Source organism: Myotis davidii, unplaced genomic scaffold, assembly GCF_000327345.1.
Source record: "Myotis davidii unplaced genomic scaffold, ASM32734v1 scaffold217, whole genome shotgun sequence".
Classification (NCBI taxonomy): domain Eukaryota; kingdom Metazoa; phylum Chordata; class Mammalia; order Chiroptera; family Vespertilionidae; genus Myotis; species Myotis davidii.
In genome coordinates, this window is record NW_006290034.1 from 4,618,928 (window position 1) to 4,644,772 (window position 25,845).

The 25,845-nt window shown below is 48.4% G+C and overlaps 1 protein-coding gene across 1 annotated transcript; it reads left to right on the forward strand.

The window, feature by feature from the left end:
• The first annotated feature begins 143 nt into the window (after positions 1 to 143).
• FNDC7 (fibronectin type III domain containing 7) lies at positions 144 to 23,297 on the forward strand. The gene is made up of 13 exons (XM_006762949.2): positions 144 to 272; positions 779 to 797; positions 5,948 to 6,202; positions 7,235 to 7,495; positions 8,610 to 8,867; positions 11,877 to 12,131; positions 13,590 to 13,847; positions 14,584 to 14,838; positions 16,220 to 16,474; positions 17,968 to 18,228; positions 20,623 to 20,652; positions 22,951 to 23,022; positions 23,110 to 23,297. The coding sequence occupies exons 1-12, from the start codon at positions 210 to 212 to the stop codon at positions 22,980 to 22,982; spliced, it is 2,202 nt and encodes a 733-aa protein (XP_006763012.1). The 5' UTR covers positions 144 to 209; the 3' UTR covers positions 22,983 to 23,022; positions 23,110 to 23,297.
• Positions 23,298 to 25,845: the final 2,548 nt, after the last annotated feature.

A 25,845-nucleotide genomic window follows, 5' to 3' on the forward strand; every position in this document is an offset into this window, starting at 1 on the left:
CTCTCTTTTTTCAGGCTTTGCAGTACCTGTCCCTGCCGGTCTCCAGGCCCCCAGTTACCGGTCAGCTCCATGCCGAAGGGGAGGAGCTACTGGCCAGGCTCTGTTCCCAGCATCAGGGCCCCACATCCCAGGGACCTACAGTGCCTCCTGGGGACCAAAGAGGACCCCATCTCTCCGTCGTGTGCCCTGTGAGTGCCGTGTCCAACACCATGGATGGCGGGCCCAAGAAAGGTTTGGCTTTGATTGGATTCAGTCTTCTCTGCTTTAAAATGGTGAGTTGATCATTCTGACCTTCTTGCAACTATTTTGGGGGAGGCGGGGTAAGACATTCATTACCTGTCTCTTTTAGGGCCCAGGGGGTGAGGAGGAAGAAATCGAAATACCCTTGAACCATACTAAGATTGTGTATGTTTGTGTGTTTGAAATGTGATGCCACTTACTAGGCAAAGAAAACAAAATTATCATTGTATTTTAAGAACAAAGATTTCTGAAAAATCTGTCAGTAGCGACTGACTTAGTTCAATAGGCAGATTCAGGGAGAAAAATGAAATAGTAATGTGACCCATCTCCAGCCTCTAAGCGCTATTTAGGATTGCTTTGTGGTGGGTTTGAGTGTGCAGAAATGACTTGTGCAAATGAACACTCCGTCTGGAGCGAAAGATTGCTCGCGTCATGTGTAAAAAGTGATGACTTTATTAACCCCTTTGATTGATGTTTTTACATTTCCCCTAATGGTGTTTTTCTTTATGGTTCTAATTTTCCAAATTTTCCTTTTCAGGTTGCTTCAGCAAAAACAGGTACAGTTTTCTAAAATGCAAGCTCCCCCTCCCCATGTTTGATTTGAATTTTCATTGTGCATTCTTGGCTACTCTGAACTGTAAAGGCTCTCCCAGAAAAAAGTATTCAACGTTTTCTGAACATTCACACTGTGAGCGGAGCTGGTAAGACAAATATACGGATCAAACTTAAAAAGTAAGTCCTCCCCCTAGCTAGTTTGGCTCAGTGGATGGAGCATTGGCCTTCAGACTGAAGGGTCCCGGGTTCGATTCCTGTCAAGGGCACATGCCCAGGTTGTGGGCTCGATCCCCAGTAGGGGGCGTGCAGGAGGCAGCTGATCAATGATTATCTCTTATCAATGACGTTTCTATCTATCTCTCTCCTTTCCTCTCTGAAATCAATAAAAATATATTTTTTAAAAAAGATAAGTCCTCAAAAAAAATACAAAAGAACAAAGATTAGTCCTCTTAAGATGTTCTTATTGAGTACTAAGTGTTATAGAGCAGTGGTTCTCAACCTTCCTAATGCCGCGGCCCTTTAATACAGTTCCTCATGTTGTGGTGACCCCCAATTTCATAGTTACAAATTGAACATAATTAAAGCATAGTGATTAATCACAAAAACAGCATGTAATTATATATGTGTTTTCCGATGGTCTTAGGCGACCGCTGTGAAAGGGTTGTTCAACCCCCAAAGGGATCGCGACCCACAGATTGAGAACCGCTGTTATAGAGTCATGTAGTTATGGGTTTTCTCAAACAGAGGTAGCCATCAGTGAAATATTACAAAACCATCATTTCAGTCCAAGAAACAAAATTTCAGTCATAAATAGTGAGGAGTCTGATTTTATAACTTCTTATTTGTCTTCTGAGGAATTAGAGCAGAAAGCTAGAAATGTTTTTTAATTAAAATCTTAAGATTCTCCACTTTTTTTCCCCACTCTAATAAAAAATATTTTACATTTCTAATATTGCATCCTTAAAATATAGACAATGGTACCTTGGAGCTGGAAAAAGGCTTTTTTAAAAACCCCACTATTTTATTACTTTTTTAAAAAAAATAAATGACTGAGGCACAGATAATTTCCCTAAAGGCCTTGCCTAGCTCATACATTCTAGAAACCTAAGTCCCCAGAATGGAAATGTATATTCAGGGGGATTTAGATGATCTGGAGGGATCTTATAATATCGATTATATCACCAGTAAATTCTCACACCAATTCAACATAAGAATAATTTTATCTTATTATTTTAAAAAATATGTTTTTATTGATTTTTAGAGAACAAGGAAAGGAGAGAGGTAGAAAGATAGAAACATAGATGAGAGAGAACCATCGATCAGCCACCAGACTACAACCCAGGCATATGCCATGATCAGGAATTGATCCAGTGACCCCCTGGTTCATGGGTCAACACTCAAGCACTGAGCCACACCAGCCGGGCAAGAACAATTTTATTATTTTATCTATACCCAGTAAAGGAAGTATAAATAAGGCAGTTTCAAATTTGATATTAGACATATGGCTGAGCCATAAAATGCATGCATCTACCATAGGTTTTTAAAAATCATTTTATGCTTGATTCTTATTCACTCATTCTTGAGAAACCTGAATTGATCAGAAAGTTATGAGAAGGACTGAGTAGCCACATATAGAGTGATTGTGTTATAATTGCTTTGAGTGGACAAAATGTAGCGCTGCTATCTCTTGGAGGCCCCAGGACACACTCACGGAGCCCCGGAAGGAGGCACTTTTTAGCGTCCCTCACTATTAGGGGGGCCGGCTGAGATCTGATGGTGGCTGGCGTCCATGGACTCGCCCTGGCTGTTTCACGGATAAGTGTGTGTTCCCGACTGTGCAGGAGGTTTCCACTCGGATGTGTGTCTTTTGATGCTCCTCGGGCTCTGGCGTCAGCTGTCTGTGATCTGTGTCTGGGCGCCGGGGCCATGCGGGCTCATTTAGACCCTGAGCTGGGAGAATGCAGATGCTGTGCATCCGGGGTCTCGCTTCGGACTCATGGGAATGGCTGACAAACGCTTTCTCTCCCATCAACGCGCCAGTGGGCCCAACACAGAACCGAGACAGAGGAAAGGGCTGCTGATGTGTGGAACCTGCCCCCCACGCAGGCTGCTCTTCTCCTTGGGGGACAGGGCAGAGGTGTTGATCTTTTATTGCTGTGCCTGTTCAGATCCTGCCCTACCACCAAGTGGAAAATGGGCATAACAGGCAACCTGTCTCTCCAAGAGCCTGTGCCGGCCCCAGGCTCCCCAGAATCTCGTTTTCCCTGACATCCCTCCCCGGCACTGCCATGCCAACTGGCTTTTCCAAACCAGAACTCACTCACCCTGTTACACACACACACACACGCACACACACACGCTCACCCTGTTACATACACACACACACACACACACACACACGCACACACATACACGCACACACACACAAGCCCTTCCTACCTTGCAAAGTCCCCTTACATACACCCTTTCCCTTCATCTTTATAGCGTCATGAGATGTAGGTATTTAAATACGTAGGTATTATTAACATTCCACATTCTCCAGAGAGAATACGGAGACTAGAAGAGGTGAAATGACTCGTACATGCTCACAAGCAAAAGTAAATGGCCCAGCCCTGGACGGTGTGCCCAGTGGTTAGAGCGTCGGCCTGAGCACTGAAGGGTCTCAAATTTGAGTCCCTGTCAAGGACATGGACCTGGGTTGTGGTTCGCTCTCCGCTGCTGGTCAGGATGCTTGCAGGAGGCAAGCAGTCATTGTGTCTTTCTCACATCAACGTTTCTCTCCGCCCCCCCCCCTTCCTCCCTTCCACTCTCTCTCTCTGAAAACCAATGGAGGAAATATCCTCATGTGAGGATTTAAAGAAAAAGAAGGTAAAAAGCTCAAGCCCAGAGTTCCCAAATCCAAACCTCTGCTGTTTCCCACCACCTGGCCCTGAGCTCCGCGGCTGAAACCCGCTTCGTGTAGGACTCCTGGGCAGTGTGCCTCCCCCAGCTCAGTCCAGCAAGATTTGTGGAGGCTTCAGGCCCCTTGACAGGCCTGCAGGGAGTTCGTCTGCGACCTACTAGTTGTTTATATTCCTCTCCACCCTCTCCCCACGACTCTCAGGCCTCCTGTGTCTGAGTGGCTAACTTGGTTGCCATTTTCCCAGGAAGTTATTCCATCCCAATGAGCAAGACTGGCTGACGTAGAAGATAAACTATGGAGACGAAGGAAACAGAAGGAGCTGAGAGACACCACAAATGCAGAGGAAAGATAGCAGATAACACAGGACCAATAGCTCGGGGAGCAGGAAAGGGGTGCGGGTGTGGGAGGGATGAAAGGGTGAGACCCTCTTCGAAATCTCAGAGCGCAGGTGGGGAAGGGGGAGCGGGTGGGAAGAGATCAACCAAAGACCTTGTATGCATATATGCATAACCCATGGGCAAAGACAGACTATAGGATGGTGAGGGCCTGGGGCAGGGGGTGGAGGCGGGCTAGAAGAAATATATAAAAAAAAATAAAGAAAGAAAGAAAGAGGAAGTTCCTGCTGGGACTTTTTATGCTGCAGGGGTGGGGTGGGGGGAAGGAACAGGGACATGGCGCTTCCTGCAGAGGCAGCTTTTGCTGGCAAATGGCTGGGATGGGCAGGCAACTCCCCCTCTCCCCTTTCCCCCCACCCGTGGGCATAAAGAACCACCATCCTTTTCTACCGATGGCAGAGGGGACAGTCCTGGGTGACGTTCAAGGAATGCCTGGCCGGCGCACAGTGCGGACTTTGTTCATCCTTGCGGCATGGCTGTTTCTGAGACGCTGCCAAGGCCAGCTCTCCGGGCTGTTGGTGCAGAGAGAGAGGGTGTCAGTGCCATGCACACGGGGGCTTGGCAGGTGGGGGCTGCCGGGGGAGGGGGTGGCACTGGCAAGTCACCCATTGGGTCTGTGTCTACTCTTCCTCCTCTGTGCCCTATAGTTACGTTCTGCCTTTTCGTTTGGAGTTTGGCATGTTGTGATTTTACCCAGCAAATATTTGCTCCACGTTACACGGAAAAGGCCAGGCGCCTGTTTCACACCAGCTATTTTTATTTGACCGTTTCTTCCACTTGGATCAACATCCGGGGCATTTTTGTGCCTGTGGGATTTTTGCAAAAGTAGCAAATCTGATGACCATACTGTGCCTCCCACCCCGTGCTGAAAGTCTGGGAATGCCTTGTATGAGCTTCTGACATGAACAGTCATAGCTCCCTGGCAATCCATGGCCAGGCCTGGGGAGGAGGGACCAGAGCAGCCTGAGGCAGATATTTTGATAGAGAAAGGGTGAACAAAGTTGATTTTTATTTTATATAAAACAATCTGAAAATGGTCCCATTCTAATAATATGAAAGAAATACGATGGCGTGGTTATATAACAAAACTCAATTCTCCCTGCTTCCTCTATTAGATTACATGCATGAATGGAGACTCAGCCACGGCAGGGTGGGGAGGGAGGTGGACTCTCGCTGCCCTCAGTGGAGAGTAGTCATGGGGCTGGGGGTGGAGATAGTGGCAAAGCAGGCTGGGAAATTACCAGGATGCCAAACTAGAGCAGAATCTTCTGGAATAAAGCCCCTCAAAGACCGTCTCCCTCCTCTCAAGATCTTTCATCATTCCCTACTCTTATTTTACACTTAAAAACACAGAAGGTGCAAATTATCCCAGAGGCAAGTGGGGGAAAACTTCTTTGAGATCTCATTCCTGAATGGAAGGTTTGAGCTTTCTGGCTCTCTTTTGGAAAGTAGATTCCCCTTTCTTTTTCTCTGTTTCTTCTTTTTTTAAAAAAAATATTTTTATTGCTTTCAGAGAGGCAGGGAGAGGAAGAGAGAGAGAGAGAAACATTAATGATGAGAGATAATCATTGATCCGTGGCCTCTGGCATGCCTCACACTGAGGATCGAGCCCGCAACCTGGACATGTGCCCTTGACCAGGAATTGAACTGTGACCTCCTGGTTCATAGGTTGATGCTCAACCACTGAGCCACGCGGGCCGGGCTGTTTCTTCTTCTTCTTTTTAATCTGGAAAGTCAGGGCAGAGTCTGTGTCTGAAGGATGACGCAGAAATGGTGTAGTTTGCCAAGTAAAATGATGAAGGAAGTCGTTCTTCTAGGTGTCCTAGCTAATGGTCAACTTCAAAATCTCTTTCAGCTCCTGAAATACCCACTATTGACCAGGCATACTCAAAAATCAGCAACAGTATCACCGTGGAATGGGCTACCGTGCCAGGCGCCACCAGTTACCTCCTCACGGCCAAAGATGGGGACACCGTCATTGAAACCACGGTGGCCAATTCCCCGGGCACTGTGACGGGCCTGAAGGCTGCCACCTTGTACCAAATCACCGTCAGCTCCATCAGTGCCGCGGGGCGGAGCCAGGCGTCACCTCCAACGCAGGCAAAGACAGGTAGCTGGACGCCCCGCCTCCTCCGAGCCATCGCTCGTGACCTGGACCAGTTCCACTGACGCTGCAATGCGCCATGCGGTTCTGTGTTGCGTGAGTGCCTATGATTCAGGGCCCAGAAGTCAAAGCCACCAATGACATCCTTTGGAAATGTGGTTATCTGTGGAGAAGGTGGCATTTGAACTCCAGATGCTTTGGGAAATAAGCATTCCCGGGCATCTTGAAAAGCATCCCTGCTTGTAAATCTGAAAAAGGGATTTCTATTTTTAACCCGTTATCCATCAAGACCGGGCAGAACAAAGGGCCCTGAAGGGCGGCCGCTGCACTTTGACTTACTCAGAATAAAAGCGTCTGTGGAGTTTGTCATCAGCAAAACTTAAATAGATTTGATAAAGTTGTGCCCAGGCGTATTTCTGACAGGTGGTCGGGGTAGTAAAATGGAATGAACCACTATTTTTTTAAAAAATATAGTTTATTGATTTTTTACAGAGAGGAAGGAAGAGAGACAGAGAGCTAGAAACATCGATGAGAGAGAAACATCGATCAGCTGCCTCCTGCACACCCACCACTGGGGATGTGCCCGAAACCCGGGCACATGCCCCCGACCGGAATCAAACCCGGGACCCTTCAGTCCGCAGGCCGACGCTCTATCCACTGAGCCAAACCGGCTTTGGCGGAATGAACCACTATTGACCCCACGGACTTATGTGATGATTACAGCGATGTGTTATTCAATTTCTCACCATCCTCCAGCTTAAAGTAATGCCTAATATTAGAATTTCTCTGTTCCCCATTCCTGGGATGAACTGCTTGTAATGAACACACATTTAAATAGCAATTCTTGTGTTTTTATTTAAATGGCAATTCTTTTTTTTAATAGCAATTCTTCATGAAACTCTGCCTTGAATCTTTTTTTGCAAAGCAAATCATTATTTCCTAACATGGCTAACCCACCTCAGACTACTTCCTCCTAAATCAGAATTATTCCTCCACCAAACCTGTGTAATGCAAACACACGCGTTTTTGCCTTTGTAGTGTTGGCCGCACCGGTTCTAGAAGTGAGCTCTCCAAGTTCAGACTCCATCCTCGTGCAGTGGGAAGCCGTATATATGGCCACCGGGTTCTCCGTGTCCATCATGCGAGCCAATGGTTTGGGTAGAATATGGAAGGAGAATACCACAAACACCACCTTGACATTCACCAGTTTAGACGCCGGGACGCTGTACACCATCAAGGCCTATGCGTGGAATGCCAATGGGACCCCTGGGGATGACTCCACCTGCAACCAGAGAACGAGTAAGACTTCCCCGCTCGCTCGCCTCAAGCTCCTTTGTGGTTAAGGAGAGGGGCTGTGCCTGGGAGCCATCCAGCGCTGTGTTGAGTGATGAGCACAGAGCAGCTGGCAGCAGCTATTCCAATGTATGATGTTTATTTATAGTTTCCTGCCTGTCCCCCTGGGCATTTTAAATGCTTACTACATGAACAAAGAAATGCTCATTTCAGAGCAGATGTAACTAGTTAAGATGACGTCATGGGGTAGGCCCTAATCCAGGATGACTCATGTCCTTATAAAAAGAGGGAAATTTGGACCCAGACATACACATGCAGGGAGAATGCCATATGAACCCCAGGGCCACTGTCTACAGGCCAAGGAGAAAGGCCTGGAAGGCAGCCTTTTTCGCAGCCCCTGCCAACACCTTCATTTCAGACTTCTAGTGGCCAGGACTGCGAGACAATACATCTCTGTTGTTTAAGCCACTTTTTATTTATTTTTTTAAAATATATATATTTTATTGATTTATTTTTTAGAAAGGGAGAGAGAGATAGAAACATCAATGATGAGAGAGAATCATTGATTGGCTGCCTCTTGCACCCCCCCTACTGGGGATCAAGCCTGCAACCCAGGCATGTGCCCTTGGCTGGAATCGAACCTGGGACCCTTCAGTGTGCAGGCCGACGCTCTATCCATTGAGCCAAACCAGATAGGGCGTTAAGCCACTTTTTAAAATATATATATTTTTTTATTGATTTTTACATAGAGGAAGGGAGAGTGATAGTCAGAAACATCGATGAGAGAAACATAGACCAGCTGCCTCCTGCACATCTCCTACTGGGGATGTGCCCGCAACCAAGGTACATGCGTTCAAGCCACTTTGTTACAGCAGTCCCAGCAAAGTCAGGCTAAATCCAAAGTCTCTAAAACTGAAAGCACAGGGACATGAACCAAGAGAAAGGCTTTGGGAAGCCAGTCCCCCCAGCACATGGCTCTCCCTGCTCCCCAGCCTGGTGTAGAAGCCCCTCCTGCCACTCTCTGGCCCCCCCGCCCTCCTATCTGAGCACTTGTTAGGCCAAATCTCACTCGGGTTCTTGCGGCTACTGCCGAAATCTAAACTGTTTCTCCAAAATGCAGGTCCCCGGGCTCCCGCCGACATTCAAGTCTCTTTTGACAGCGGGGCTCTGGCCGCGTCGGTTTCCTGGGCCCCCACGGAAGGAGCCTCTAACTACACGGCGCTGGCTCGGAGCGACTCCTCCCAGCTGAGCTGCAGCACGGCCTCCAGCGGCTGCACCATCTCCTCCCTCCGCTGCGGGACCGAGTACCTGATCTCCGTGTCGGCCAGCAACGATGCGGGGTCCAGCAGGTCGGCTTCGGCGGGGACCCTGAAAACCAGTACGTAACCGCCCTGGCCTGTTTTGCTCAGTAGTTAGAGTGTCAGCCCACAGACCAAGGGTCTCGGGTTCGATTCCGGTCAAGGGCATGTACCTGGGTCGCAGGCCCCATCCCGGTCCAGGTTGGGGCATGTGCAGGAGGCAACCAATCAGTGCGTCTTTTTCACATCAATGTTTCTCTCTCTCTCTCTCTCTCTCTCTCCTTCCTCCCTGTCTTCCACTCTCTCTAAAAATCAATGGAAAAATATCCTTGGGTGAGGATTAACCAAAAAAAAACCCCCAAAACTGATAGGTAACCAAGAGCGAGGTCACCATGGGGCTGGCGAGCTAACATGACCGCCATGCCGACACAGGTGAGTGAACAGGAGAGCCGGGTCCAAAGGAAAGCCTTGAGTTGGACGTGCCGATGCGGTTGGACATCTCCAGACACTGGGCATTAGGAGAAGCACATCTTTGAAAAGAGGAGGCCGGGCTCCGAGCCCAGATCTTCTCTTGCTTGGTTCCTCTCCCACCTGTCAGGCCGCACGGTTCTTAAGACCCAGTGTGAGTCGTGCTCAGTTCGGACCGTGCAGCACAGACGGTGGCCTCTTCCTGGCATCGCCTCTCACAGACCCAGGCCTGGGGGTGCTCGTCTTTAAGATAAAGAAGGGCTGTCCGTCATTCTGGACGAGTGTCTAGCTATCTTCCCATTTCCATTCTTATCAAAGGCGTCAGGCATGCAGATGCGGAGGGTTGCTCCTCTGTTCCTACGTGTCTGGTGAAGACCTACGATGTCCCAGGCATTCTAAGTGCATCGTTTTATTTAATTCTCAACAAGGCAGCTTCTGTTATCTCCTTTTTAGATAAGAAAATGGAAGCTCAGAGACGTTAAATAATTTTTCCAAAGGCTCAGTGATGGAACATCAGTTTGCCTGATTGACTTCTCTAAGCAAAGAAACTGTAGCTAACTGCAAGAATGTCCACTTTACCCCAAATTCAGAATTATGTCATTCTAAATGTAAAAGATTGTTGAGGGGGGCAGGGGGAAAGAGATCAACCAAAGGACTTGTATGCATGCATATAAGCATAACCAATGGACACAAGACATTGGGGGGCGGGGTATGGGCATGTGCTGGGGGGTGGAAGTGGCCAGGGAGAGGTCAATAGGGGAAAAAGGAGACATATGTACTACTATATGTAATACTTTAAACAATAAATAATTTTTAAAAAAACACAGGTTTTTGAGCAGGGAGGAAGAGAGCTGCCACCAAGCCAGCACACCCTTCAGATCATAAATAAATAAAATAAATAATGAAATTATGTTAAATAAAATCATAACTATGTTAAAGTCGCTGACAATAAGCTGGTGACTTGGCTTCTCTTTGAACAACTCCAATTCAATGTGGATGGCACATTGGAAATGATTAGCAGAAGCTGGGAGAGGGAGAGACCGGAAATACACTTTCACTTTCTTTTGCCCAAAATGACTAAGGCCAAGGGAAAGGGAGAGGCCCCCGCTGTATGTCCTCTAGGCCTTGGAGAAAACACAGAGTTGCTCCCTTGGCCACATACATGAGGACCTACAGGAAAGGTGATTGGCAGACGTACCAAGGGGACGGGCGCTGTTCAGAAAGGAACGCCCACAAATGCCACCAGGAACCACTGACAGAGTCTACAGTATCAGCCGGCACGCAGGGGGCATTGTTGTAAACAAACAAGTTAAGGGCAAGGTTCTCACCAAGAGAATAAAGGTACGTATTGAGCACATTAAACACGCGAAGAGCCGAGAGAGCTTCCTGAAAGGTGTACAGGAAAATGATCAGAAAAAGAAGGAAGCCAAAGGGAAAGGCTCCTCCTGCCAGAGAAACTCTGTGGGAACCAATGGAAAGGGGCCTGAGCTGCTGGAACCCCGCCCTGTGCATTCACGGCATGATGAGTGGAAATAATAATCATCATAAGAGACCTCTGTCCTGATAAAAATGTTTCTCTTAATTAAGTACAAGTGTGGTGTCCCCTCCCCCCAAAAAATATTTAAATAAAATTTTGTGTCCTAAAAAAGAAAGAAAAAAAAGAAATACACTTTGCAAAGCCCTGCAGTTCTGAGTGTCATCTAATGCCCGTGAGAACCAGCCGGAGTTTTCCATCCTGGCTGCACGGTAACAGCATCCGGACGGCTTTTATAAAGTCCAGAACCCAGGCCCCGCTGAAGACCAGTGAAGTCGAGTTGCTGGGAATGGAGCCTGGATCTGAGTAGTTTGTAAAAGCTCCCCAGTCGGTTCTAACATGCTCCAGGGTAAGTGCCATTGACACAGCCCCCCACAGTCATCAGTCCAGGAGGCACCACTGTCGTTTGTATGCAACACTACGAGATCATGGAACGGCCTTGACTTACCAATAAGAGAACTATATTTAGAAAGTCCTACGTGTTTCCTGAGGCTGAGAACTGTATAGTATATTTTGGGAGGATTTCTATTAGAGATGACTAAAGGTTTAAAAGCTTAACCCAGTCAGCCAATGTCGCTCAGTGGTTGGGCATCGACCCATGAACCAAGAAGTCACAGTTTGATTCCTGGTCAGGGCACATGGTTGGAGTTTCGGGCTCAATCCCCAGTAGAGGGCATGCAGGAGGCAGCTGATCAATGATTCTCTCTCATCATTGATGTTTCTCTCTCTCTCTCTCCCTCTCCCATCCTCTCTCTGAAATCAATTAAAAGTATTTTTTAAAAAACAACATTTTGAAAGCTTAGAGCTTGAAAGAATGAACTTCAGTTGAATTCATTCCTTCAGAGGACTTCATTCTGTGCAGATCCTGGCATTGCCTTAACGCAGAAACAACATTGAACAATCCGTGACTGTTTCCAACACAGTCTAGCATGTACGGGGCGAGGTAAATTTCAGGGCATCTGAGAACGTCTGGTTGGCTTGCACATGCTGTTTGATGTATTCCTTGTTCACAGCATCCGGTATCTGGGACAATTGCAAAGACACAAAGTAAACCTCTGACAACAGTTTATCGTTCATCATTTCCTAGTTGCTTGTGCACCTGGAAGAGTGATGATCCAAGAAGACCCCCCTGGCCACCTGTCTGTGTCTTGGTCCAACGTGGACCTGGGTGATTACTACGTGGCCTTTGTGAAGAGTGATGACGGCTTGGAAGTTCACTGCAACACCTCCCTCCCCCGGTGCGACTTCCCCTCTGAATGCGGCTTCACTTACTTCATCAGCGTCTTTGCCTATAACAAGGCGGGGCAGAGCCCTTTGGGAGATGTGTTCAATTACACCACAGGTGAGTCGCACCCGAGGCTGGTAAAGGGGGATCCGAGTCCACTACACGGGGCAGTAAAATGGATCACCGGTTACATAGTCCCCCTGGGGGCGACTCTAGGGCCAAGAAGGCAAAGGGGATCTCTCCTTTCACATTCTTTCCCGGCTAGGAAGTTTTGGCTCCCTGGACCAAAGCTTAACCAGAATGCAAGGGTTTGGAGTGAAAAGAGGGGAAAGACTGTAGTTGTCCAACCCCGCTCTGAAAAATGGACCCCTGCGCCCAGGTGTTCAGCTCTGGTGCTAGGTGTCCAAGGGGATGCAACCCTAATGCCTCAGGAATTCATCCCTTCCCCCCAAACCAGGAAACAGATGCAAAGACGGTACCTGGCGTGGAGGGCTTTGCAGAGGGACGCCTGGGTTCAGGCCCTAAGTTGAGCACCAACTTATTTGTAAACTGGGGACAATGAAGTCCAACTTGCTGGTTCCTCTGTATCCCCCACTGCCAAATGGGACAAATAACGGGAAGATGAATATGAAAAGGTTTTTGCATGTGACAAGGCACAATGCAAGCATTTTTATTAGCATCGTTATAACTGTCACTAATTAACCTCCTCCGCTAGGCTTGGATCTCCTATGGAACAGGGATGATGTTCTATTTGTCTCTTCATCCTCAATGCTTGTCATAGTGTGGTTGGCTTGATATGGGAGATGCTCAATTTTTGAAGGATGAATGGAGTGAGTGACTTAAAACCAGTCAACTCTATTTGCAGATAAGAATACTACAATATCATTATGTAGAAAGCAATGCTAGCTGGATTGTGGTACATGTTACCAGGGTGAGGGGATCAAGTCATCGCTGCCTTGGAATTTGGAGAAAGAGGCCTCCAAAGTGCGGGAGCGTCTTCCAGAAGGAGTGACCTTGAACTGGATCTTTAAGGACAGGTGGCAGGCGAGAGGGGCAAGAGCATTCCAGAGACACTCCAAGCTGAGTTAGACACGGGTCAGAATTTGTCCGTGAGTTAGTGTAGGGTCTCTTCTAAAACCTGCTCATCGGGTGCTGCCGCCTGCCCTCCTCCGCCCCCAGCTTTATCTATTTCAGAGCCTGGAGAGGCCGATAGGATGGAGCAGCTGGACAGAGGCTGGTTTGTCGGACAGAAGCGGGGAATGGCATTCCAGCAGAGGGCTCGGCGTTCTTGGAGGCACAGGGAATTGAGAGCCCGTGTGTGGTGGGGCGTCCAGGAGCCTGGGAGGCAGGGGGCCCAGGGAGGTGCAGCTGAACAGCAGACTGGGTACAGCTCCTAAAGAACTTGAATGTCACACTTAGAGAGTTCATCCTCCATGTAGCAGGTCTTAGGCCCCGTTCGGAGCTGGAAGGTCTAGGAGGGTCTTGCAGTAATTGAGGGCAGAGACAGAGTCCTGCACGAGGAGGTCAGGGTCTGCTCCTGTGCTGACCTCCACCCCCCTCCGTGTCTGCTCCCAGCTCCCTGTTGTCCTAGCGACATTAACCCCGTGCTGGTGTCCAGCGACCGAGTGGAGATGGTCTGGTCTCCCGTCCGGGGTGCCGAACTTTATGAAACCAGGGCTGCCGACGGGTTCAATGTGGTGGAATGCAACGACACGGCCCCCGCGTGTACCCTCTCTGCCCTGGAGTGCGACACCAAGTACAACATCACAGTGTATTCCTTCAGCGAAGCCCGGGGCAGCAATACCTCCTGTGCTTCCCGACTCATCACCACCGGTAACCCCACCCGCCCCAGCTGTGTGCCCCAGGGTGGGCCTGCAGCAAGAACCACGGGCAGGCAAACTCCCACTCCCGCCCCCCGCTCCTGTGGGACCATTGGGGCTCGTCTTACTAAGGGGAGGCTGAGAGAGGGTGGAAGAGGGGAATTGGGGGAAAAGAAAACAAAAGAGGAGACCCCGGGGATGGTGGAAGGTTTTGCCTGTCAGCCATTCACTTCCCCTACCTTTGGGGGTCCTGCCTGTATTCCCACCATGAAGGTTCAGACCACACATTTTTGTCTCAATTACTTTTTTTAAAACTAGGCTTTTATCGATTACAGAGAGGAAGTGAGAGGGAGAGAGAGATAGAAACATCATCGATCAGCTGCCTCCTGCACGCCCTCTGCTGGGGATCAAGCCCACAACCTGGGCATGACAGGGAATCGAACCCTGACCTCCTGGCTCATGGGTCAATGCTCAACCACTGAGCCACACCAGCCAAACTCAATTACTTTTGCTTTTGGAGTTCAAAATGTAGCATTTCCCAGTTAGTCAGATGCTCTAGGAACCCCAAACCATCTGTCCCTGGCGCCAGGGTTTCCACACAAAGACTATGAATGTGGCCTGCACTCGGGGGGTGGCTGGAAGGGACACTGATCTCAGTGGGGGGAGAAAGTCAGTTTTAGAGCAGATGGCACAGGGGAGGGGATGTTTTTGACTCTCACTGTTTCAGCGAATAACCTGAACTCTCTCAGCTCCTTGCAGTCCCGAAATACAAAGCATTTCGAAGGACGCCTTCTCCGCGATCCACGTGCACTGGAGATCCCGGAACCAGGGCGCCACCTACACCGTGACGGCGCAGGGAGAGGAGGGGCTGTATCGGTGCAGCAGCTCGGGCCAGGCCTGTGCCCTGGGCGGCCTGCCCTGCGGCTCCCTGTTCTCCGTCACCGCGGTGGCCGAGACGCAGGCGGGACGGAGCCTGCCCAGCTACAGTGTCCCCCTGGAGACAGGTACGTGGCCACCACCAGCCTGCACCCGGCATCCGGTGGGGCCCTGAGGAACTGTTTGAAGACAGGAACTATTTCACTTGATCTACCCGACGTGGGATAGAGACACATGAAACTCAGAGGCCTTTCCAAGAGCCCCAGTCTTGCCCTGGCTGGGTAGCTCAGTGGGTTGGAGCGCCGTCCCAATATGCCAAGGTTGTGGGTTCAATCCCCCATCAGGACCCAGACAGGAATCAATCAGTGAATGCATAGATAAGTGGGTTAACAAGCTCATCTCTCTCTCTCTCTCTCTCTCTCTCTCTCTCTTTCTTCCTTTCTCTCTCTCTCTAATTAATTAAAAAAGCCCCAGTCTTATGAAGCTTTCACCATTTGAACACAGGCTCTGTAAAAGCATCAGAGACTCTAATACACTCATGCATTGACATCAAAGGGGGATACGTTGACTACAAGAACATTTATTTGAAGTCCCATTCCCCCGTGACACAGTCTACCAAAACAACCAACACGTGACCAAATGAGCTGGGTTATTTACCTCTTTGGCTCAGCCCTTTTGAGTCTTTGTCTAAAGAATGCTTTCCGAGATTGCGTTTCCTAACATGGTAAAAGTGGGGAATGGCTTCCTTGAGTGGTTGTGAATATTAATTAATTCTGCAAAGCTCTCCACATGGTACCTGCTGCACAGTACTAGTAAGAGCTGGATGAGAGGAAGCTGTTATTGCTTGTTAGTGTTGTGTGTGAGCAAAATTTAGCAAGTTACTTTAAGCCTTAGACATTATTTTCTCTTATACACAACGACCGATGGCACTTTGGATTATAAAAAGTTGAAACGTAAAAAGCTGTGGAGTAGCGACAATGCCAAGTACACAGGGACGTTTCCAGACATTTCTATATTCTATATAATGGGTCCCTAAAAAATTGAGACTTGGCTGTGGTATTCTTAGGTTGTTAGGAATATTTCAAGCTTTTAAATCCGTTATAGCCTATGAAATGCATGATAAATGGAAAATACATTTAATTATAAATGCTCTGAAATGTTATATTGGGAGGAGGGGTGTAGGCAGCTGCTGCTGTGAAATTTGCAACTGGAATTGTTAAAGCTGGGGGACAACGAAGCGTTTTCTTATTCTGAAAAATAAATGGGGGGCACCTCGTCTTACCCACAGCTAGTTAATGCATCGTGTTCTTGGGGAAAGCACCCACTGTATATATTCAGTTGATGTTAGATGATGCGTCAGAGGACATGAGATTTTGCTTCACAAAAGGAAATTTTCATGACATTGATGGTTTGAGGAATGTAGGCTATTGAACAAAACACGGGCCGAACACCCTTCTTGGTCATTTTTCACAAATAATGACCGTTCTATTCTCTTTTTCCTCATGTAAGTGCCCTGCTGTCCAGCCGGCCTGACGGTGACTCAGGTCACCCAATCAGTGGTCAACGTGAGCTGGACTGTTGGGACCGGGGCCCTCACCTACGTGACCGTCCTGGCGTCCCACACTGGACAGTCTCAGTGTCGCACCCATCAAAACCACTGCCTCCTGGGATGCATCACATGTGGCGTCAACTACACGGTGGCCTTAAAAGCCATCAGCGCCACCGGGCTGACTGCAGAATGCGCCTACCAACGCTACGCCTCCAGTGAGTGGATCCTCAACCCAGCTCTACAGCACCCATAAGAGCCTTGGCTATCCATCTTAAGGCCAGGCGTAAGGCCTTCCTTCTCACATAGAAAGATGCTGTTTCTCCTGGGAAAGAGCCCCATGACCAGCTGGTGGTATCTGCTGCAGGGCCTGGGACAGGAGAGTTGAAATATAATTTTGCCAGCCCAGGGGTTGGAGAACAAGTCTGCAGCTAGGAATCCAATGACATGGCTTCGTATAAGCTGTGCTGCCTTATCTTCCCTGGTTCTGTTTCCGCACTGGGAAGAGGAATGGGAATAATCAGAACAGGAAAGCATATGTAACGGGCTACAAATCCGTAAGGTGGTTTATACCATCTTCTGGCCCGTTACTTTTCCTTAGATTTGCTGCCTAAGTTCTCACCCTGATATCTACTTCTGGGATATGGCCCTTTGCTTAGCTTCACATTCCTCCCCCAAAAAATATGTTTTAAAGAATAAATCCAGCCCAGCCAGTGTGGCTCAGTGGTTGAGCATCAGCCTATGAACCAAGAAGTCACCGTTTGATTCCCCGTCAGGGCATATGCCTGGGTTGCGGACTCGATCCCCAGTGGGGGGCGTGCAGGAGGCAGCTGATCAATGATTCTCTCACATCATTGATGTTTCTATCTCTCTCTCCCTCTCCCATCCTCTGAAATCAATCAAAATATTTTTTTTAAAGAAGAAATCCAATGAGCCTGATTATCTATAACTGAATTTTTCCTATTATTATACAACAACAATCCAATGAGCCTGATTATAACTGAATTTTTCCTATTATTATACAACAACATCCTTATTTCAGTTACCGAGGAATCCACCCTTTGGCGCCCTGCTTGACACCCGATGTGTGATCCGCTCAAGGCATTTGGAAAAGAGAAAAAAAGTGCCTCGTTGGCTAGCCCGGGTGAAGTGTGACCCGCAGAGCTGGTCACAGAGCTGGTCACCGGCCTGTGGTGTGAGCAACTGCTCCCCTGGCATCGTTGCGTTCAGCACAATAGGTCTTTTCAGTTAGAGCTGATGGCAGCCAATGATATTTAAATCCAACCCCACGAAAAGCATCTGAAACTGGGGCAGTAGGAAGGCTCTTGACAAGGAGTCTGTGCCTTTGCCTCAGAACTTTTGACTCATCTACACCACGTATTGGCCAGAGGTGACTTTTGGACTCACCATCGCTCCCTCTTAAAAATCCACGCCCCTGGTGATGGAAAAAAGAAAAGAAAAGAAAAATACACACACATGGATTTCTCCCCTTTTCTTTTTTACAGCTTAGTGCATTTACTTAACTTGTTTTTACACATAGATTTCTAACCACGTGGCCCACTGTGGGAAGAACTGAGTACCTCTTCAAACCTTGCTCTCAGCACGTACCCCTTAGCATAAGTTACTGGTATTGTTTCCCCATAGCAGTAAAGGCCATGTTTGTGCGATGGGGGAATAAGCGATTTGTGTGTGTTTCTTTGTTGTCCTTCAGGTGCCTGCTGCCCGCTGGGCGTGAAGCTGTACAGGCTGGGCCCTCACGGCATCCGGGTGGACTGGCGAGCCGCCAGGGGCTCCGCCAACTACAGCACCGACCTCTACGGCTCCAAAGGCATTTTCACCTGCTCCCCAAGCGCCGGCCTCAGTTTCTGTGACGTCACGGAGATACCCTGCGGGGACGTGTATACCGTGATGGTCTCACCGGTGGCTGAGACGGGACTGAAGCTCACCTTCTGTCCCAAAAAAATATACTCAGGTAGAGCAAGTGATGAGTCTACTCAAAACGAACCCGCCACACAATCTGTGAATGGAGACTCAGGGCCACTCATACTTACCTGTGGGAAAGAAGGTCAAAGAGGGGACGATGCCCTGGCCGGTGTGGCTCAGTTGGTTGGGCATCGACCCCTGAACCAGGAGGTCACGGTTCGATTCCCCAGTCAGGGCACGTACCCGGGTTTTGGGCTCGATCCCCAGTGTGGGGCGTGCAGGAGGCAGCTGATTAATATTTCTCTCTTTCTCTCTCTCTCTTCCTTCCTCTCTCTGTAAAATACATTTAAAAACAAAATTAAAAAGAGGGTGTGACATTTCCACATCCTGCAGGCAGATTCTGGCACCTGGGGACGCCCGGCTTCTTGGGAATTGTGATGTCTCATTATTAGTTGATCTGGAGACGCTCCATCTCCCCTCCTCCTCTCTCCTTCAGGAAAAGGACCAGATGTTCGCTGCTTAAATAGTAGAGGCGATTTTTAAATGAGTTTCTGCTTTCAGATTGTTAACACAGTCTTAAGAGAGAACAATAGACGCCCTGGAACGTTGACATGAAGACACTTTAACTGTTACTTGTACGGATTCAGTCTGGTGACTGGGGAAGAGTTGGGGGATCAGAAAAAAACACACGAATTCATAAATCCTAAGCTGGGATTGGCAGGATGTGATCACAATCAGAACAGTCAGCAAGTGCCATCTCACAGTTCCCTGCCCTGTGTTCCAGCCCCTCCCTCCCGCTACCGTGCCCAGGCGTACTCAGATATCGTTCATAAACTTCTAAATAAAAGAAAAGAGATGAGGCAGCCTTCGGACACAGGAAGAGGAGTCAATATTGGCTCAGAGATCTTCGCTGAGAAGCGGAATCTGTAAGGTCCAATTCCGTGGAGGGGACAAGAAGGTTCGGAAGGCTCCGGGGATGGAGCCCGGCCAGTCCCTCTGCAGGGGTGACCCCTGTCCTTGGCTGTCATGCTCTGATTCCCTATTTTTTCATTATCTTGTCCACAGGACGTGCTGGCCCAAAGCACGTCCCTCCGGGAAGTGATAGGATTAGGTTGCTGGGGTGGGGATGCACTCTGAGGAAATAGAGCTTCCAGCTCATAACAGGATTTCATGATCTCTGCGTAGTGTTTTACAGTCGGCCAAGCGTTTTATTTTTTTGTTAATCCTCACTGGAGGATATTTTTCCATTAATTTTTGAGAGAGTGGAAGGGTAAAGGAGAGACAGACAGAGAGAACCAGGGAGGTGAGAAGACACATCGATGGCTGCCTCCTAGACATGCCCCGGCCGGGGCTGGGACCGAGCCTGCAACTGAGGTACGTGCCCTTGATCAGAACTGAAACCGGGACCTTCAGTCCTCTGGCTGACGCTCTCTCCACTGAGCCAAACTAGCTGGGGCTCTACCAAGTGTTTTAAAATGTAAGGAGGGGGGTGTGTCACTTTTGAATTTTATTTTAGCTGCCCTAATAGGTATGTCATGTGACATCTCAATTAATTTTCTATTCCTTATGGCTAATAATGAACATCTTTTTTTGGTTTTTTTTGTGTTTTTTTTTTCCTTCTTCAGTGATGATGATGTGTTACTCTGATAATTAGGACAATATTGTAAATGATAATAATGACTAATAGTTATTGACTATGTGTTGCAACTACTATAAGGGTTTAGATGTATCAATTGATTTTTATAATAACCCTATGAAGTTGGCATTCTTCTTACCCCTTATAGGTAAACTGAGGCACAGAGTAGTGAAGTGACTTGCCCGAGGTCAGATTGCTAGTAGTTATCTCCTTCTCCTGTCACCCAAATTGGTTCTCATTTGTTCTTTTTAAAAAATATGTATTTTGCCAGAACCGGTTTGGCTCAGTGGATAAAACTTCGGCCTGCGGACTCAAGGGTCCCGGGTTCGATTCCAGTCAAGGGCATGTACCTTGGTTGCGGGCACATCCCCAGTGGGGGACGTGCAGGAGGCAGCTGATCCATGTTTCTCTCTCATGGATGTTTCTGGCTCTCTGTCCCTCTCCCTTCCTCTCTGTAAGAAATCAATAAAATATATTTTTAAAAAATATGTATTTTTATTGATTTCAGAGAGGAAGGGAGAGGGAGAGAGAGATAGAAACATCAATGATAGGAATCATTGATCAGCTGCCTCCTACACGCCTCCCTCCCCTGCCCCACTGGGGATCTAGCCCACAACCCAGGCATGTGCCTAGACTGGGAATTGAACCGTGACCTCCTGGTTCACAGGTTGATGCTCAGCCACTGAGCCACGCCCACTGGGCTCTCATTCATTCTTTGGTTTACTTTCCCTTTATTCTTTCTTAAGTTGTATTACCTTAAACATATCAATAAGTGTATTTGAAATGCCGTGTTTTTATTTATTGCAGTCACCTGCTCTGGAAGTACACTGGGAATGGGTAAGTCATTTTTCTCGTGGATGAAATGGAAGGGGACTTTCTTGTTGCATTTTAGGGCAACAATGAAGTCAGGATCAAAGCTGACTCTTCAATTAATCAGGGAGACAAAGGCTAGGGTGTCTGCTTCCGGTTTGCATGGGTGGATATGCCCGGGGAGGGAAAGGGGTGCTGAGAGGGAGACTGGGGTGAAGATAGCGCTCACTGCCTCCTTGGATGTGCTCTGGGCTGACCCCGTCGAGGCTATTCTGGGCACCCCTCGGAGGCCACCGTTGGGCCAGGCCGCGGAGATGACCACACCGAGCCGTGTGTGCCAACCCAGTCAGTGGCATGTGCTGCTTCAGCAGAAATGCTTGCCATGCTCTTTTAGGGGAGGCTTGGTTTGGGGCCTTGGGACCCCTGTCCCCAAGGAGTAATATAAACCCAGACCGCAGACAGGACTTGCGTGCACGTACACACATGCCTAGTCAGACATGGCTGACTTTGGAGCATGTGAGTGGAAATGAGGCCTTCCCACCAGCAAGCCCACCTGCCTGCCCCCAGTCTGTGCCAGCTTCTCATCCGACACCCGTCCACGGGCAGGGATCCGGGCTGAGTCTCGCCCCATCACCTGTTCTCTGCTTCCGCTCCCAGCCCAGTGCTCCTCTGAGCTCAGCAGGACACCCGTGGGTCTGAAACCAGCCCAATCCCTATGAATGTTTAAAGGGCTTCTGCTTCCAGTGGCTGCAAGGAAACAGGCCTAACTTATTAAAAACCAACGGTGAAAAACTTCTAAATTATTAAAAAACGACTTTTAAAGAACTCCCAAGGTACGAATGACCTAGTCTTCAGGGAAATGTATAGGGGCCTAGGTCTGCATTCTTGGAAACTATTTCCATTATTACACTTTGTTTTGTTGTTAATTCTCACTTGAGGATTTTTCCATTGTTTTTTTAAAGAAAGTGGAAGGGAGGGAAGAGGGGAGAGAGAGAGACAGAGAGAAAGCGAGAGACAGCCATACACACGCACACATCAATATGAGAGAGAAACATCGATCAGTTGCCTCCCATACATGCCCCTGACCGGTAACGGAACTCGCAAACTAGGTCTGTGCCCTGACCTGGAATTGAAACTGCAGCCTTTTGGTGTATGGGATGATGCTCCAACCAACTGAGCCACCAGGTCAGGGCTCAACAGCATACTTGCATTTTTTAAAAAAGACAGAGCTGGGTTCAAATCCTGCCTCTATCACTTGCCCTTAGGCAAGTTGCTTCAGTGCTCTCTCAGCCTAGGTTTCCTCATCTGAAAACTGGAATAAATCATCAGCTTATAAGATGTTGTGAGGATGAAATGAGATGTAAATAGTTGGACCTAAGACCCATAGCAAGTATTGAATAAATGGTAGTTACGATGAACTCAGGGTCAGCTTAAGCTCCTATCACACTCCGTTATGTGTCATTTAACATGCGACTTCTAAGGTATTTGCATTTTAACTGTGGTCCTCATGCTGCTTTTGTCGGTTCTCCAACTGTGGTCCCAGGGCCAACAGCATGAGCAGCATCTGGGACCTTCTTAAAGGTGCAGTTTCCAGGTTCCACCAAAGACCTACTGAACCGGAATTTCTGAGAGTGGGGCCCAGCAAGCTCTGTGTTGAGGAGCCTGCAGTGACTCTAAGGCGCGCTCAGGTTTGAGAACCGAGGTCTAATTCAAGGAGGCTGCTCCGATGCTGGAAAGGTGATGCGGGCGGGAGGGAGAGGCAGACCATCCATTCGAGGAGACAGGCTTTAACCCGAGGTACACTGCAGCGCCGTGCCTGCCATCACTTTGTGCCTTTGTCGTCTTCAGCGCCCCGCTGTTTCAGTGTGTCCTACACGTTCCAGGGAACCTTGGGGGGGTGGGGTGTGGGGGGGGTGTTTCCTCTTCACAATTCCCTGGCCAATTGGTTTATGTGTTCTCTACACAATGTTCTTCCTGAACCATTGAAATTCTGGAGCTCCCTGAGCACAGAACAGGTGGCCTGGAGAGGAGAGAAGGTCCTTCCCTCTGGGTTTGCAGTCTGAGCTCAGAGAAGCTCTTCCTGGGAGCGTGCATTTTAAGAAGCAGGACCCAGACCCCCTGGTTAGTCACACTCCGCTGGTCGGTTTCTTCTTTTCCCTTTGAACAGTTCAGACTCTTAATTGCCGGTTCCTCCTCCCTGTGAAATAGCATTTCAGATCAAAACACTAATCTAACGCTCAGAGACGTCTGAGGGCTTTTTAATGTAAGCAAATGTCTGCCTATGTCATGCACCGTGTGGCTTCTCCCCTCCCTTGTCGCTCTCAGTGATTTACAGAGGGAAGAGACATGCAGAGTGACCGAGCGAGCGAGGCGCCGTGACAACGGAGGCTTGGCCTAGTGAGTAATTGGAGTCGGCACGGTGTGATTCCAAGGCAAAGTGTTTTGTCTTTGTCTTTCAAAGTTCTCGCCTCTTATGTTTTGCAGGGTTGTCTCAAACGTTAGTGTGACTAGAGATGGACAAGCTCCATTAGCCTACACAATGCATCTAGCACAGGACTAGCTCTTTAGAAGAACAACTCTGACTCCGGAAGGCGAGGTCAGGATCCCGGCCGGTGTGGCTCAGTGGTTGAGCGTCAACCTACGAACCAGGAGGGCACGGTTCCATTCCCTGTCAGGGCACATGCCCGGGCTGTAGGCTCGATCCCCAGTGGGGTATGTGCAGAGGCGGCTGATCAATGATTCTCTCTCATCATTGATGTTTCTCTCTCTCCCTTCCTCTTTGAAATCAATATATTAAAAAAGAAAAGAAAAGATGTGCTGCGGAGAGGACCAGGGAGAGATACAGACCCAGCAAGTCCTCCAGAAGGCTGCCAGCGTGAGCCGTGCCCTGGGCAAGCCCTGTACACATGAAAGGTCCGCTTAGGAGATTCTTTCTGAGATTTCACATCCAGACACGCCACGGCCGCAACCCATCTGTTCCATCGACACCAGCCCTGGCCATGTAGCCCTTTAACCATTCAAGGGCTGGAAAGGTTCACTCCCAGAGAAGGCGACATCAGGCCACATACAGAGACTCCGCTCATCCCTAAGCAAACCACCCGGACTTTGGGACTTCGGTCCTGCGAGCGGCTTGCAGGGCGGGCCAAGCCACAGCGTTGGGTTGTGGGACCTCTGCTGGAGCCCCTGGGAGAGCGGAGTTGTTGGCCAGTTGCTGGAAGGATCGCAGCCATGCTTGTGAGTGTGCAAACACTTGGGATGGAGAGACAGCTGGGGCAGGGCCTCAAACTGTGGCAGGCTGACATACGTGTACCTTTTCGGGGAAGGACCATCAATCTTGTTGGCTGTATCCCCCTCTCACACTGTAACCGTTTTTTTCATCTCTGGAGAGGAAAGGCAATGATTATATGTAATATAAAGCTGTTGTACCTGGAAAAATGTGTGTTCTTTGAATGCTAGTAGCTGTCATATAAAATAGTACTATAGTAACACACACACAACTAAAGTGGCCACACAGAGGAGAGGGCTGGGTTTAGTTCACGTTTGTTCCAGTGAATGAATGGGACTGGGACAGGTGTGTCCACATCACTTGGGGAACTCATTAGTTAACACACATTCCCGGGTACCACCCCTGGTGACTCTGACTCAATAGATCTGGGACTAGGCCTGAGAATCTGTATTCGTGACAAACTCACCAAGTGATTCTGACATGCGGCCAGGTTTGGGGATCTTAAAAGGCTTGCCTTTTCCAGCTCTTCCTTGAAGCAAATTTCAGTGGTGGGAGACTGAGAAGTGTTCAAAAATAACTGAGGCTTAGCATAAAGTGACTCCATTTTGGGCGGTTTGTGTTGTTTTTAACAATGCCATATGGTGGGCTTGAACCCATATTATGGCTGATTCTATATTTCATTTCCCTTTTCTCTCCTAATCTTAAAAGGCTTGCCTTCGCCAGCTCTTCCTTGAAGCAAATTTCAGTGGTGGGAGACTGAGAAGTGTTCAAAAATAACTGAGGCTTAGCATAAAGTGACTCCATTTTGGGCGGTTTGTGTTGTTTTTAACAATGCCATATGGTGGGCTTGAACCCATATTATGGCTGATTCTATATTTCATTTCCCTTTTCTCTCCTAAAGAGCAAAAACTGCAGGTTATCTTAAAGACTGCTCTATTTGTAACTTTCTGTTTAACTCGAGCCTGGTCTTTTTCCCACTCCAGCACTGGCTGTGCATCCCCACTAAGTGACTTAACTTCAGTAAGCCTCAGTTTCCTTGGTAAGGGATGCTTTGAAGGTCATTGAGCTAATCTACTTACCACGGGTGCCTGGCATATAGTAGGCCCTCAGTAAACATTAACTATCATTATTAGCAGTAGTAACAATTTCCACTTCCCTATGTGACCAACCTGAATTAAGGCAATTGGTTCTTTGCAAATCTCTGTAGGGAAGCCTACTTTCTGCCAGTGGGTGCGATGGTGAGTTGGGTCACTCAGCAAGCAAACTGATCTAATTCATGATGGATTGCTTTGAATTTCAAGTCTCAAAAGAACAATTTCAGGAAACAGACCTCTGCCTAAACAGACCTAGGCCCTAAACTTTCTAAGTCTGAGCTCAGATGATCTCCTCCGGGAATCAGCTTTCAACAGTAATTCCCTTCTTTGGGATCCTAAAGCATTGATAGCCTCTCCCATACAATTTGGCACATGAATTTATGTTTAGCAAGTAATCATTGTTTTATTGGTTCATTTATGTATAGCATCATCATTAAAGCATTTGCTTTTGAAACCAACTTTTGACTACTTTCAGCATTCCAGGAATTGAGCTCTGTGATTTGACTGTAAGTTCTTCAGGAGTGGGTTTAGTTCCGGGCACACTGGAGGTACACCTCATAGTTCTACACCATTATTCTGTCCTTGAAAATGACATAAAATCAACTTTTGGAGGGGGGTGCATTTTCCGTTCGGTTGTTGAAGTGGCTACTGAGTGAGTCGTTTCGCGAAGGGAAGAATTCTTTTGGAAAGCGAAGAATCCCCCCTTCTTCTTGTCTAGCACCCACGGATTCGAAAATATCTTAGGTGCCGTGAGCAGACAATCTGTCGGTACGTTTTGTTTTGCTTCTGACGTCACGCGAGATTGACGTGACCCCGCCTCCCGCTAGGGGGCGCGCGACTGCCCGCGGAGCTTCCACCCGCACTGCGCAGCCTCCGTCCAGGGGTGGGCGGGGCTTCCGT

Excerpts from the sequence above, each read along its gene's own strand:
- FNDC7 (XM_006762949.2), top strand. The coding sequence starts at position 210 with ATGGATGGCGGGCCCAAGAAAGGTTTGGCTTTGATTGGATTCAGTCTT. Across the intron at positions 12,132-13,589 it reads TGTGTTCAATTACACCACAG|CTCCCTGTTGTCCTAGCGAC; the intron begins GTGAGTCGCACC and ends GTCTGCTCCCAG. Across the intron at positions 13,848-14,583 it reads TTCCCGACTCATCACCACCG|CTCCTTGCAGTCCCGAAATA; the intron begins GTAACCCCACCC and ends GAACTCTCTCAG.